Genomic DNA, 11,480 nt, shown 5'->3' on the forward strand with positions numbered 1-11,480 from the left:
GCCACAGCCTCGACCGCCGCGGGCGTCTTCCCAGCCAAGGTGCTGGGGCTCCGCGTGTGCGGCCTCTACCGCGAGTGGGTGAGCCGCACAGAGGCAGACCTGAGCCAGCTGGTGCCTGGGGGCCCGGCCTGAGCATAGGCGCGGCCTGAGGCTCTCTGTCACCTCCTCTTCGTCTTTCTCCATCTCTGTCAGTGTTTGTGCTCGGAATGTCTCCATCGTCTCTATTTTCTTTACACGCCCTCAGTCTCTCCTTCGGGAACCTTCTTGTCTCTGTATGTGACATTCCATGTCCATAATATTCTTTCTTGCTTTCCCCCTCTTTTCTCCATCGCTAGGGCCGGTCCGTCTCTCATGGTCTCCCCCTTTACCTGTCTCTTGGGATCACTTCGTCTCTCTTTTCACTCTCTCTTATCTCCTCTTGGCCCCTTGTGAGCATGTGTACATCTCAGTCTCATCTCACTGAGGGGACACCTTGTCACTCTGTTTCCCTCTGTCTCTCCCTCCCTCTGTCCTTTCATCCTGGCCTTGCTGTGGGAGGGCTACTCCGGATTTCAGCCACCTTCCCCCAGAGTCACTCCACCTGCTGCTCTCTCCCTTCCCCATCTCATCCCTTGGGCCCCCTTTCCCTTTGATATTCTTTCCCTCCCCTCACTTCCCTCCACCCTATCCTTGCACCCCACCCCACCCCACCCCACCCCCGAGCCAGGTCTGTGGGGAGAAACAATTGACACCTTAAAAGAGTTTTATTTCTGAGAATAAATTAATTTTTTTGTAAATAAAATGTTAAAAAATAAAAAGAACACTAAAGTTACCAGTATATATAGTTATTGAAAATGGGAAGACTCCTTTGAAGAGAATAGGAGATACAGCCCAATCCCCCAGGCATACCTAAAAGCTACAGTATAAATAGGAGATTCCTGAGAGTCCCAGGCCAGGAATCCATCTGTTAGCTCAGAACAGGAAGTGGATGTGTCCTGAGCAGCAAACAGATGTGACATGAATCCTTAGTTTTTCAAGAATTGAACTTCCATAGATCAAGAAGTGAAGCCCCTTAAGATGGGAAGTGAGAACAGTGGCCAGAGGCAAAGAAGTGGACTAGGGGAGGAGATGAAGTCCAGCAAGAAGAGAGGCCTATCTGCTCCAAAGTCCATATCTTCATATAAAAAGTGAGGTAGACAGAGACAAGAAGGCAGCTTCTTGACCTTTCCAAAAATTACAGCAAGGGTAAGGTCTCACGGAGAGCCCAGGAAGGAAACCAACTGTCCTCTTCCTGTAGAGTGGGAAGTGAAGCCTCTTCAAAGAGGCATTTCTCTCCGTCCAAGAAGTAGGCAACCAGTACCACTACATTCATAGTCATGAAATGATATCCATGGAGTCCCAGATCTGGAAAGGAGGCCATAGGACTTAAGCAGGCAGGCCCAGGCAATATGGAGTTGAGGCCTGGTTCCTAGGAAATGTTTCCAATACATGGCACACAGCCCTGTCTGCTAGACAAGATGAGTGTCCTTTCTAGCCAAGAAGCGAGGCAGAAAAGAGTCCATTATGACAGAAGTGTTGCAGCCTCTGACAGGAAGTCCTACCTCCTCTATCCAGGGTATTTGGCCTTGAGCAGAGCCAAGTCCCTAACAGCTCGATCTGTCCAGTGCCTATATTCCCGTGTTACTATATAGCCTCTACATTTCCTCTCAAAGGCTGAGGCCTCAAAGGGGACAAGCCCAAGAATATCCTCTTCTGGGGGGATGGGCAGGCCCAGGGAAGTCATAATGGCAGCTATGTTGCCCAACAGGCCTTGGGCCCTGAGTCTCGCAGCCCTGAGCTGAGCCAGCAGGATAGGACTGCTAGGGTTCAGGTCGCTCTGGTCATCCCCCACAAGCTGGAGATGCTGGGTCAAGGCCAGGAAGGCCCCCTGGGCACGGCTCAGCCGCTCCCCATCATCCAAGGCATGCCAGGTCTTGAAGGAGACAGCGGCAGGAGGCAAGCTGCTGAGCTGGAGCTCAGGGGCTGAGAAGCCAGGGTCACAAAAAGGACTGCCTTGGTACTGGAGCTGCATAAGGGACAGAGACAGGAGTAAGGAGACTGAAAGGGTACTCTGAGGCTTCCTGTGATTTCACATCTGCCTTCTGTGAGACCGGCATATTCCCAGGGGGCGTTTTCATTCACTACCCCTCAGAGAGTTGGTGGGATGTCCTAGCACAGAGCTTGGGCTCTATTAGGTTCCAATTTAGCTTCCTCCATGTACAATTTTGAATCACAGCTTTAATAATTCTCATGTGGCAGTATTAATTGTGAAGATACGAAGTAACATACATAAAGTGCTTAACACACAGCACCTGTCATACAATAAAGTCATAATAAGCCACCATTAATAATATATTAATATCATGAACACTATGATTATATTATTTATTATATTTTCAGTCTAAATATATTATTGACAATGTAGTTACAGCCCTATATATTTCTTTGTTATTTACAGCATTTAGTAGTTTGTTAATTTCAATGTAATCATTGATAAATAATTGTTAATAGTATTAAATTTAGTTGACTGCCTTCTCCATTAAAATTCTTAACCTCCACAAACCTAGACCCACAGAATCTTAGTGTACACAGATAAATCACCTAGTCTTACATCCCCATTTTACAGTGGGAGAAATGATCTCAGGGTGCCTAAAGCTTCGCAGGGAATGGTGGCAGTTATGGGACTAGAAACTAGATTTAGTAACCTCACATGAGCCTGGAAGATAGTCCAGTGGAAGAGTTGCAAACTCCAGAGGTTCAGGGACCAGATCATGTAACTCAGGGAAGTAAGCAGGACTAAGATGGGCGGGAGAAAGCAGAAGCTTTGGTCAACAGGATCCTTGTGCCTGTTTTAGACAGGCATTCATATTAAGAATTTGAACAAGCACTGTATGGCCCAAACAGAAAACATCTGTGAGTGAGACATGGCTCACAGGCTGCCAGTTAAAACTTTTGGACAGTTGGGTGATATGGGAGGAATTGGCATCAAATGCCACAGACCTGGTTTAAGATCCTGGCACTGCCAGTTATTAGCTGTGTGACATCAGGCAAATTATTCACCCTCTCTCAGACTCAATTTTCTTATCTGTAGAGTGGATTATAATTCCATCTCTCAGAACTTTTTGAGGAGTCACTAAGATAAGGAGGATAGAGTGCCCAGCATGGCATAAGGCACACAACACAAAGTGGTTGTGGAAATAATTATGACCTTGTAAAGGGTCTTCCTCTGCACGCTTCCTTTGAATCTTGTAACAGGCCTGAGAGGTCAGCAAAGGCAGGAGCACCATCCTATTTTGCAGATGAGGAAGCTGAGACAGAGAAAAAGAATGACTTGCCCAACATTTCCAACCATCAATGACGGCGTTCATGTGGGTATGTCTCTAGTTAACAAAACCCCTGTACTCTCCAACCCATGGAGGAGCTTTCTCCTGGCCTTGCTCTGTTTCCCCTACCCAGAGCTAGGCCAGGAAGGCAGTGTCCCTTTCCCCTCATCTCATGCTCATGCCCAGTGTCACTCACATAAGTCTGCAGCAGTGTTGATGTATTCTTCTGCATGTAGAGGGCCAGGCTATAGGCCTGACTGATGGGCTCAGCTGGGGAAATAGGGGCCCCTGGACCGAGGGCTGGTAGCAGCAGGGTCAGCAGGCAGAGGGAGGCTGGCAGAAGAAATCAGAGGTCAGCACCAAGTCCCTGATCCAGCCTGCCAATCCATTCCTCATAATAGCTCCTCAAATGGGTGCAGCTCTTGTGGTCTACAACAATCTTGTGTATCCAAGTCAGGACAGAATCACCCTGAAAGTAGCTTATTTCCAGCTCAGAACATTCTCCTGAACTCCAGACCCATGCATTTAACTTCCTGCTTGGCATTCTCCCTTAGATATTAAAAGGCATCTTCAACTCAAAATATCCAATACTCAACTCTAGATTCAGTCTTCCCCCATCTCAAGCAAGAGCGCTTCATTCTTCCACTTGCTCGAGTGAAAACCGTGGGATCCTCTTTACTCTTCCTCTCCACATTTGGTCCCACAGTAAACCCTGTCAGCTTTGTCCTTAAAAGTTAACACAGGTCTGTGTTTCTTGATCTGAGTGCTCATGACAAAGATATATTCACTTCGTGAAAATTATTGAGCTGTACACTTATGACGTATATTTATTTTCAATAAAAAGTTTTAAAAGATGAAAAGATGTATCCAGAGCCTAACCACTGCTCCCTCCATTCACTGCTACCACCTGAGTCCCAGCACTCAGCTCCTCTCACTGGACTGTTACAGTAGCCTCCCCATGGGTCTCTGCTTCCACGCTTGCCTCCCTTCTGCACCCCCGAAGTCCAGCTAGATCCCTTTTCTTTCTGAACCCTTCCATGGCTCCCACCTCACGAAAGCTGAAGTCCTCGGTGTGGCCCAGAAGGCCTGGCTCCTCTGCATTAGCCTCCTGTCTGTTCTGCAGCATTCCCCGCTCAGGCCTTTGCCATTGCTGGACCCTGCCAGGCCCACTCTCCAAATCTTCCCAAGGCTGGTTCCTTCTTGTTCTTCAGGCTTCAACTCACATAAGCTGTCCTGACTGTAGATCAAAAGCCCTTCCCTCTCCCTGATTAAAGTCTTCAGAGACTTTAGCTATTTGCAACTACCTCGTTTATTTGTCTATGTGCTTGTTGCTCTCTCTCCCTCTAGAATGTTGGCTCCAGGAATGAAGAAACCTCACCTGGTTCATTCACTGTTGGTTCCCTGGCACCTAGCACAGAGCTTAATAAATATTTGTTGAATGAATAAATGAATGAATGCTGCCATGAACAACCTCATTCCAGCCTCTTTGGGCACTGTTGAAAGTGGGAATATCTGGATTGGAGGTATGCTCGTTTTAAATTTGAGTAAATGCTGCCAAATTGTTCTTTCGAAAGTCGAGCCCAGTTTATGTTTCCAACAATGGTGTGAGGCTCAGAGAAGAGAGGAGTCACCTAAGATTTCCAGCAGGGAGCGATGGAGACGAGAGGCAAACCAAGATGGCCTCCTTTGTTCTCCTTTCTACGTTTGAGTTCCCAGAAGTTCAGCACTGAGGGAAGGCTGAAAATGAAGGCCCTTTCATTCATTCATTTGTTTATTCATTTATTCATTCACTCAACAAACTTGGACCATTGCATTTACCTTCTATCACACTGGCATTCTAATTTACTTATTACATGTACTGACTGTGCGCAGAATGAAATCTCCATGAGACCACAGATTTTTGTCTGTTCACTGCTCTCTCCCCAAATGCTTGGAATACTACCTAGCACAAAATAGGCACTCAATAACTATTATTCTAATGAATGAATGAATGAATGAAGCTTTCTGTGTGTAAGAATTTGGAGGTTCCCAGTAGATGCAAAGGCAGCCAGGCACATGAGTTAGCTGGGCCAGGGGGCTCAGGCAGGACCCCCTACCCTTGAGATCTCTGGGCCCTGGTGCTCTGTCTCCCTCACTCACCCAGCCGGCAGCTCATGCTCTTTCCTTGGCTCCTTCCTCTCCACAGCCTCTGGGTCATTCTAGGGCACTCATCCTGTCCCTCATAGCTTTATATCTGGGGCTGAGCCCTAGGGCCACCCATGAGGGAGGGAAGTAGTCACACGGGGAGGGGAGCAGGAGGAGGTAGGGAAGAGGTACAGAAACCCCAGAGGCAGGTGACAGGCAGGGAAGGAGATATTGAAGTGACATGGTAGTCCTCGACAGCCCCTAAACTCAACCTTAAACCCTGGTTGTTGGGTAGGAGGGGGCAAGGGCAGGGAAGGATTATGGGGGACAAAGGGGCCGCCCTGCTCCCTGCAGCTCAGCACGTCCTGGGATCCAATTTCCCATGAGGAGGCGGCTCCCTGCTCCGCCCCATAGGGAATCAGGCATTGGGCCCTGGCTCCCGAGGAGTTTGGAAAAGGAACAGGAGGGCTGGCCTGTGAGCAACATCACCCACACCCAAGTGCACCCTCAGACACAGGAGCATGCACACATCTAAACACGAGTCAGTACCTAGACACACACCAGACATGTGAACACATTTTCATCCATTCATTCACTTAAGTGTGTATTGATATCTACTATGTGCTGGTCCCTGTTCCAGGTTCTGGGATAGAGCAGGAAACAAATCAGAAAAAAATCCTTGCCCTCATGGAACTGACACTCCATACCTACACAATGTTGTATCACATACAACCAGTCAGGCCTACAAACATTACACAGGAGGAGCCGTACAGACAAGTACACATGTGTCCACACAGATGCACAGACGTGAATGCATAGCCACTGCTGGAGGCACTGCCAGAGGTGCCTGTACAGAGCAGACACATACATACATAGGTGTTTATACACCATGGCCACATGTGTGCACACAGACACAAATGCAGCTGTGGGTCAGGAGTCTTGAGATCTAGCTATGTCTCAGTCTTTGCTATCCTGGGAGATCTTGGGCCAGTGGCTGCCATCTGCCCAGGCACAGCACACACAGATACATAGACACACATCTGAGGTCCTCCCTGCCCAAAGCCTTATAGCAGAGGGGAGAGTGGAGAGACAGGTGCTAGGTATGATCCCTCTACAGAGCTTCCTCAATCTCTCCACTAGAGATCATTGTTCATTTCTTAGCCCCTGCCCACCTACTGAGTCAGAGAATGGTCTGTCAGACCCCTGCCCCGCTTTCATCCAGTTGATGGCTCAAATACTGCTCTACCCTCCTCCCCTGTTTGGAGCTAGTGTGGCAGGAAAAGGCCCACACCCTTCCTGCTAAGGCAGGAAATACATCTGTTTATTCATTCACTCATGTATACATGCCATTAGCAGATATTGATGGAGCCCCACTGTGTGCTGGCACCAGGGTAGATAATAAGGTGAGCCAGGTGCCTTCCTCATGGGGCGCACAGTCCAGTGGGGGAGACTGACAATAAATGTATGAACTGATTTTTTAAAAATTTCCTAAAGCAACAGACCCCTGCCCCGAGCACTGAGTACTGAGTACTGAGAAGAAGTCAAAATAGGTTGCTATGATTAGCTGGGGTCAGAGAAGGGCAGCTACTTACCTGGAGTTACACCGAAAGACCAGGACAGATCCTAGACTCCTTCTTCCCAGCTTGGGACTGGATCTGGGGTGTCCTCAATATGTATTGTGAGTTGAGGAGGAAAGAGGTTGAGGGAAAAGTGGGTTCCGAGGTGGGGTATCCCTAAATTGGATCTCCAAGGCTGGGGGCTGCCATGGCTGCCAAGCAGGACCTGTGCTGGGCAGGTAGTGATGTCAGGGGATTAGACTAGGCCCATTGAGTGGGTGCACTGAGGCGTAGGCCAGGCCAGGTAGTGGAGGAAGAAGAGAAGGAGGGCAGGAGGGCAGAAAGGGAGGAGGGGAAGAAGGAGGCAGATACTCAATCTGGTGCTATTCACAGGTGGATGGTGTACGTGGGGCCAGGCCTCACCCAAGAGGGCAGACTCGCCCTCACCCAACCCCGCCACCTCCCACTTCTTTGGAGGGCTTTACTTTCTCTCTCTCTCTCTTTGGATCCCCAGCTGCCACCTTTACAGCTGGAGGAATTGGCCGCCATCCCAGGCCCAGCTATCCCATTTGTCCAAGGCATCTGTCTTGGCAGAGATCATTAGCTTTGCCGCCCTGTCCAGCCCCACCTTTCAGCCCACCTATCTTGAACTCTGTTTTGATCTCATCAGAAGCTGATGCCAGAGGAATTCTAGCAACTTAGAAATCAGCAGACTTGGATGCAAATCCTGCCTTTGTTCATCACTAGCTTGGGCAAATTAACCATTTTGAGCCTTAGTTTGTTTCCTCATCTGGAAACTGGGATAATTCCCACCTTCTAGGCTTTCACTGACTGCACCCACCAAGTGCCTTTACCCCTTCTACGAGGCCCCAGTCAGGCCCCTCAGAGGTTTTCTCAATGATACATGATGTCTCCTCAATGCCCCACAACCCCATACTTGGAGCCCGATCCCCATCAGCCACATATATGCTTCCAAGAGATCTGTCCATCCTCCAGGACACTCAAGCATGAAACCAAGGTCATCTGGCAGGTCACAGAATGAGGCCCATTCAGAACAAATAAACATGAACTTCACACCAGATCCTCACTCTGAATCCAATATTAAGTCCAAGCCCATCCCATCCCTGAATGCAAATCTTCACCCTTTCCTCTCCAAGCAAAGAGAACAGCACATGCAAATGCCTTGAGGTGGGAGCATGCTCAGCAGGTTTCAGGGCAGTAGAGAACAGAGATTGATGCTTGGTGAAATAGAATAGAGACAAGCAAGGGTGACCTTCCACTCTCCTGCCACCCCCATACCTTTTCTTGACTCCCCAGTGCCCTCAGGAGAAAAGTCCCAACTCCGTAGCCTGGCCTTCAAGGCCTTCAACCCCCAGTCCCTTATGCAGCCTCATGTCTCACTTCTTGCATTTCCCCACTTCTGCCTCAGTCTACTTATAATGCCTGCTCAACACCAGGCCTTTCTCATGTAGTTCTCCCTGTGTAGAAAGCTTTCCTGCTCCTCCTTTACCTGACACAAACCTCATATTTTAAACTTTGACTCGTTTTTTACCTCCTCTGGGAAGTTTTCCTTGTCTCCTCTGCCCCCCATGGGAACACAGCTCCCCATGCTCCCACAGCCCCCATGCTCCCACTGCCCATTTACTGATCACGCTGCATGGTGATTCTCAGTCTTCTAGCTTCTCTCCCTCATGTCACAAGAGGCAGGAACTTATCATCTCTACATTCTCAGCACCAGGCCATGTACAAAGGAGACACCTCAGTGAGTGTTGGATGAAAGAAGGAAAGGAGCAGAAGGAAGGAAAGGAGAATGGGATTCTGCGAAGCCAAGCCCAGGAGTCTCGTTGGCTGGGAAGAGCCCCTCATCCCAGGGAATGCCCACATCAGTGCCTCCTCTGGATGGGGTGACAGGCTGAAGGGGTAGCAAGTGTGCATGGAAGAGAGGCCCTAAGTGTAGGGATTAGCAGGGTGAGGAGCACAGCCTGCTCCGTTTGTGAATTCCATGAACCTTCACAACAATATTCCAGAGACTGGGATGTGATAAGCAAGAGCAAGAGGGTTCCTGCCCTCCTGGAGCACACAGCCTCTGCCTTCTTCATCGTTATTGTCACTAACATTTCTTGAGCGCATACCAGGGGCCTGGCATTTTTCTAAGCTCTTTCTGTATAATGACTCATATTTCTTCTACAAAGCCCCTTAGCGTGGCTACCGCTGTTTCCCCATTGTACAGATAAGGAAATTGAGGCACAGCAAGGGTCACACAGCCAGTAGGGAGCAGTGCTAGGATTTGAAAGCTCCAGAGCCAGGGCCCTTTACCATTGTCATTATCTCCAGTCTCTGGGACTCGACACTTTCTAGTCTAGGAGCCCTTTCCACAGCCCTTATCACCCTGGGCTCCTTCCAGCATTATCTGACAAGGGGCTATCATTCCCATTTGGCTGATGAGATGCAGGGGAAGGAAAAGAATCATATTTTTTAGCTTCTGTTATGTTACTAGTCACTTTATAATAGACATTATCTTGTTTAACCCTTGTAACAACCCTAGAAAGTAGATTTTGCGGTTATTATCTCCACTTTTACAGACAATGTACAGAGAAGTTCAGCGACTTGTCAAAAATCATGCAATGAATTGTAGAGGCCTTGAACTCAGGACTGGCTCCAATGTCCAAGCTATTCCTTGCTGTCTTCAGATATAAGCTCCTTTGCTGTTCCAATATCAGCACCACCATCTGTCCCCATACATGGGGCACATAGTTGGACACCATGAGGAGCAAGTGGGAGACACACATCAGCCAGTGCTCTGCTCACATGTCCTAACTTAGTTCTAGCCTCTGGAATCCAGCCAGGCCCTACCTGTGCTTCCTGAGCGGCCCTAGACTTGATGAGGAGGACCAAAGGAAAAAGCATAATGAGCCCTGTACCAGAAGCAGCGTTTGATGGGAGGTTGTGGAGCTGTTTTAAAATCGGGAGAAAGTGGAGTTAGAGCCAGCTGAGCTATACTCCATTCAGCAATTATATACTAAATTCCCACTGTATAACCTGAACTTCCCAAAGAAGTGAACTTCCCAATAAAGAGTCTAATAAGATGAGTAGACCCTACCAAATAACAAACAACTACCCTAAAACTGTACCGAATTAAACATCGTATGATAGAGATGCAGAACTGGGCAAGTAGGTCAATGGAACAGAATAGAAAGACCAAGAATAAACCCATATATACATAGAAATTTAGGATGTGATAAAAGGGACATTTAAAATGAGGGAGGATGAGGATAAACTGTTAAAATAAAGAGTTTTGGGATAGCTAGAAAATTATATGGAAAAGTTTAAGTTAGATCCTGTAATGTATCCTGTAACCCAGACCTTATCTCCCACACTGCACTTATCCCCCCACTGGTGTGAGTGTTGGCTGCTAATGACTCACAGCTGCCTCCTTCTCCCTTAGACCAAGGGGTCCAGTTTACAGCAAAGGAAGTGCGGTGGTGGATACACGACTATCTACTGCACTACCGAGAAGCTCCCGTCCTTTCAGGGTGATAGAATAGCCTCCGGAAGTACGGCTGAGAGGGTGAGGTATACACCTCAAACCCAAAGCTATTTTACAGTGCTATGCCCCCGAACATAAGTATATGAATCTGGGAACCGAGAAGTAGAAGTGGGAGTGGCCCTGCTTACCATTACTCCCAGTGACCTCCGTGGGGAATCTGTGCTTCCAGCCCCCCAACTTTAGACCCTGTAGGTCTAGAGATCCTAATTCCCAGAGTGGAGAGGGACATTTCTACTGGGGACATAGCAAGAGTCCCAGTGAATTTTGATCTACATCTGCCTTCCGGTCACTTTGGTTCCTTGTGCCAATAGACCAACAGGCAAGGAAAGGACTTGCCATACTGGCGAGGGCAACAGACCCTGGTCATTACCAGGAGTTAGGGCTGCTGCTATGGAATGGTGGCAGGTAGGAATATCTTTAGTACTCAGGTGGTCCACTGGGACATTTCCAGATACCCATGCTGAGTTTTATTTGTAAATGGGCAAGTACTGTAACCATAGCCTGATGGAGCATGGTAACTAGGGATGCAGCCCTTCATGGATGAGGGTCAGAGTCAACCGACTAGACAAGCTATTGAGACCAGCAGAGATACTAGCTGAAGCAAGGAGTAGAAGAGAAGGGGGAGAGCTAGAATGAGTGAGTAGTAGAGGAAGTAGTAGAGGAAGGCTCTAGAACTAATTCTCTTCCAAGTTTACCCAGGAATTGTGACCAATCAGAATCTTGGAGAAGCTGTACCTGAATGGAGCAAACTTCATGGGAAAAGCAAGTAGATCTGAACAGTGCAAAGGTGAACTGTAGTCCAGTTTACAGCAAAGGAAGTGCGGTGGTGGACACACGACTATCTACTGCGTGCTGTTGGTGCCCTTTACCAACAGTACACTCATCCCCAAGACGCCCAGCACTCCTCCCCTG

The 11,480-nt window shown here is 48.4% G+C and overlaps 2 protein-coding genes across 2 annotated transcripts in view; one reads left to right on the top strand and one right to left on the bottom strand.

Annotated features, from left to right (window-relative positions):
• Window positions 1-735, top strand: part of CTF1 (cardiotrophin 1) — a 3,886-nt gene extending 3,151 nt beyond the window's left edge. The window contains exon 4 of the mRNA XM_025048421.1: window positions 8-735. Coding sequence (XP_024904189.1) covers window positions 8-132 — 125 coding nt within the window. The 3' untranslated portion in view covers window positions 133-735. The remainder of the gene's footprint in view (window positions 1-7) is intronic.
• An 850-nt stretch (window positions 736-1,585) lies between these two features.
• LOC102889489 (cardiotrophin-2) lies at window positions 1,586-4,467 on the bottom strand. Its single transcript, XM_015590956.1, has 3 exons — window positions 4,395-4,467; window positions 3,538-3,674; window positions 1,586-2,044 (listed from the first exon to the last, which is right to left on the bottom strand). Exons 1-3 carry the CDS (start codon window positions 4,465-4,467, stop codon window positions 1,586-1,588), a joined length of 669 nt encoding a protein of 222 aa, XP_015446442.1.
• Window positions 4,468-11,480: the final 7,013 nt, after the last annotated feature.

The sequence above is a fragment of the Pteropus alecto genome, unplaced genomic scaffold (assembly GCF_000325575.1).
Source record: "Pteropus alecto unplaced genomic scaffold, ASM32557v1 scaffold44, whole genome shotgun sequence".
Lineage (NCBI taxonomy): Eukaryota > Metazoa > Chordata > Mammalia > Chiroptera > Pteropodidae > Pteropus > Pteropus alecto.

What these genes read in the sequence shown, in the direction of transcription:
- LOC102889489 (XM_015590956.1), bottom strand. Translation starts at nt 4,467, where the DNA reads ATGCTGCAGAACAGACAGGAGGCTAATGCAGAGGAGCCAGGCCTTCTG. An exon ending in CACCGAGGACTTCAGCTTTC is followed by an intron (nt 3,675 to 4,394) that starts GTGAGGTGGGAG and finishes TTCTTCTGCCAG; the next exon opens with CCTCCCTCTGCCTGCTGACC. An exon ending in CAACACTGCTGCAGACTTAT is followed by an intron (nt 2,045 to 3,537) that starts GTGAGTGACACT and finishes TCCCTTATGCAG; the next exon opens with CTCCAGTACCAAGGCAGTCC.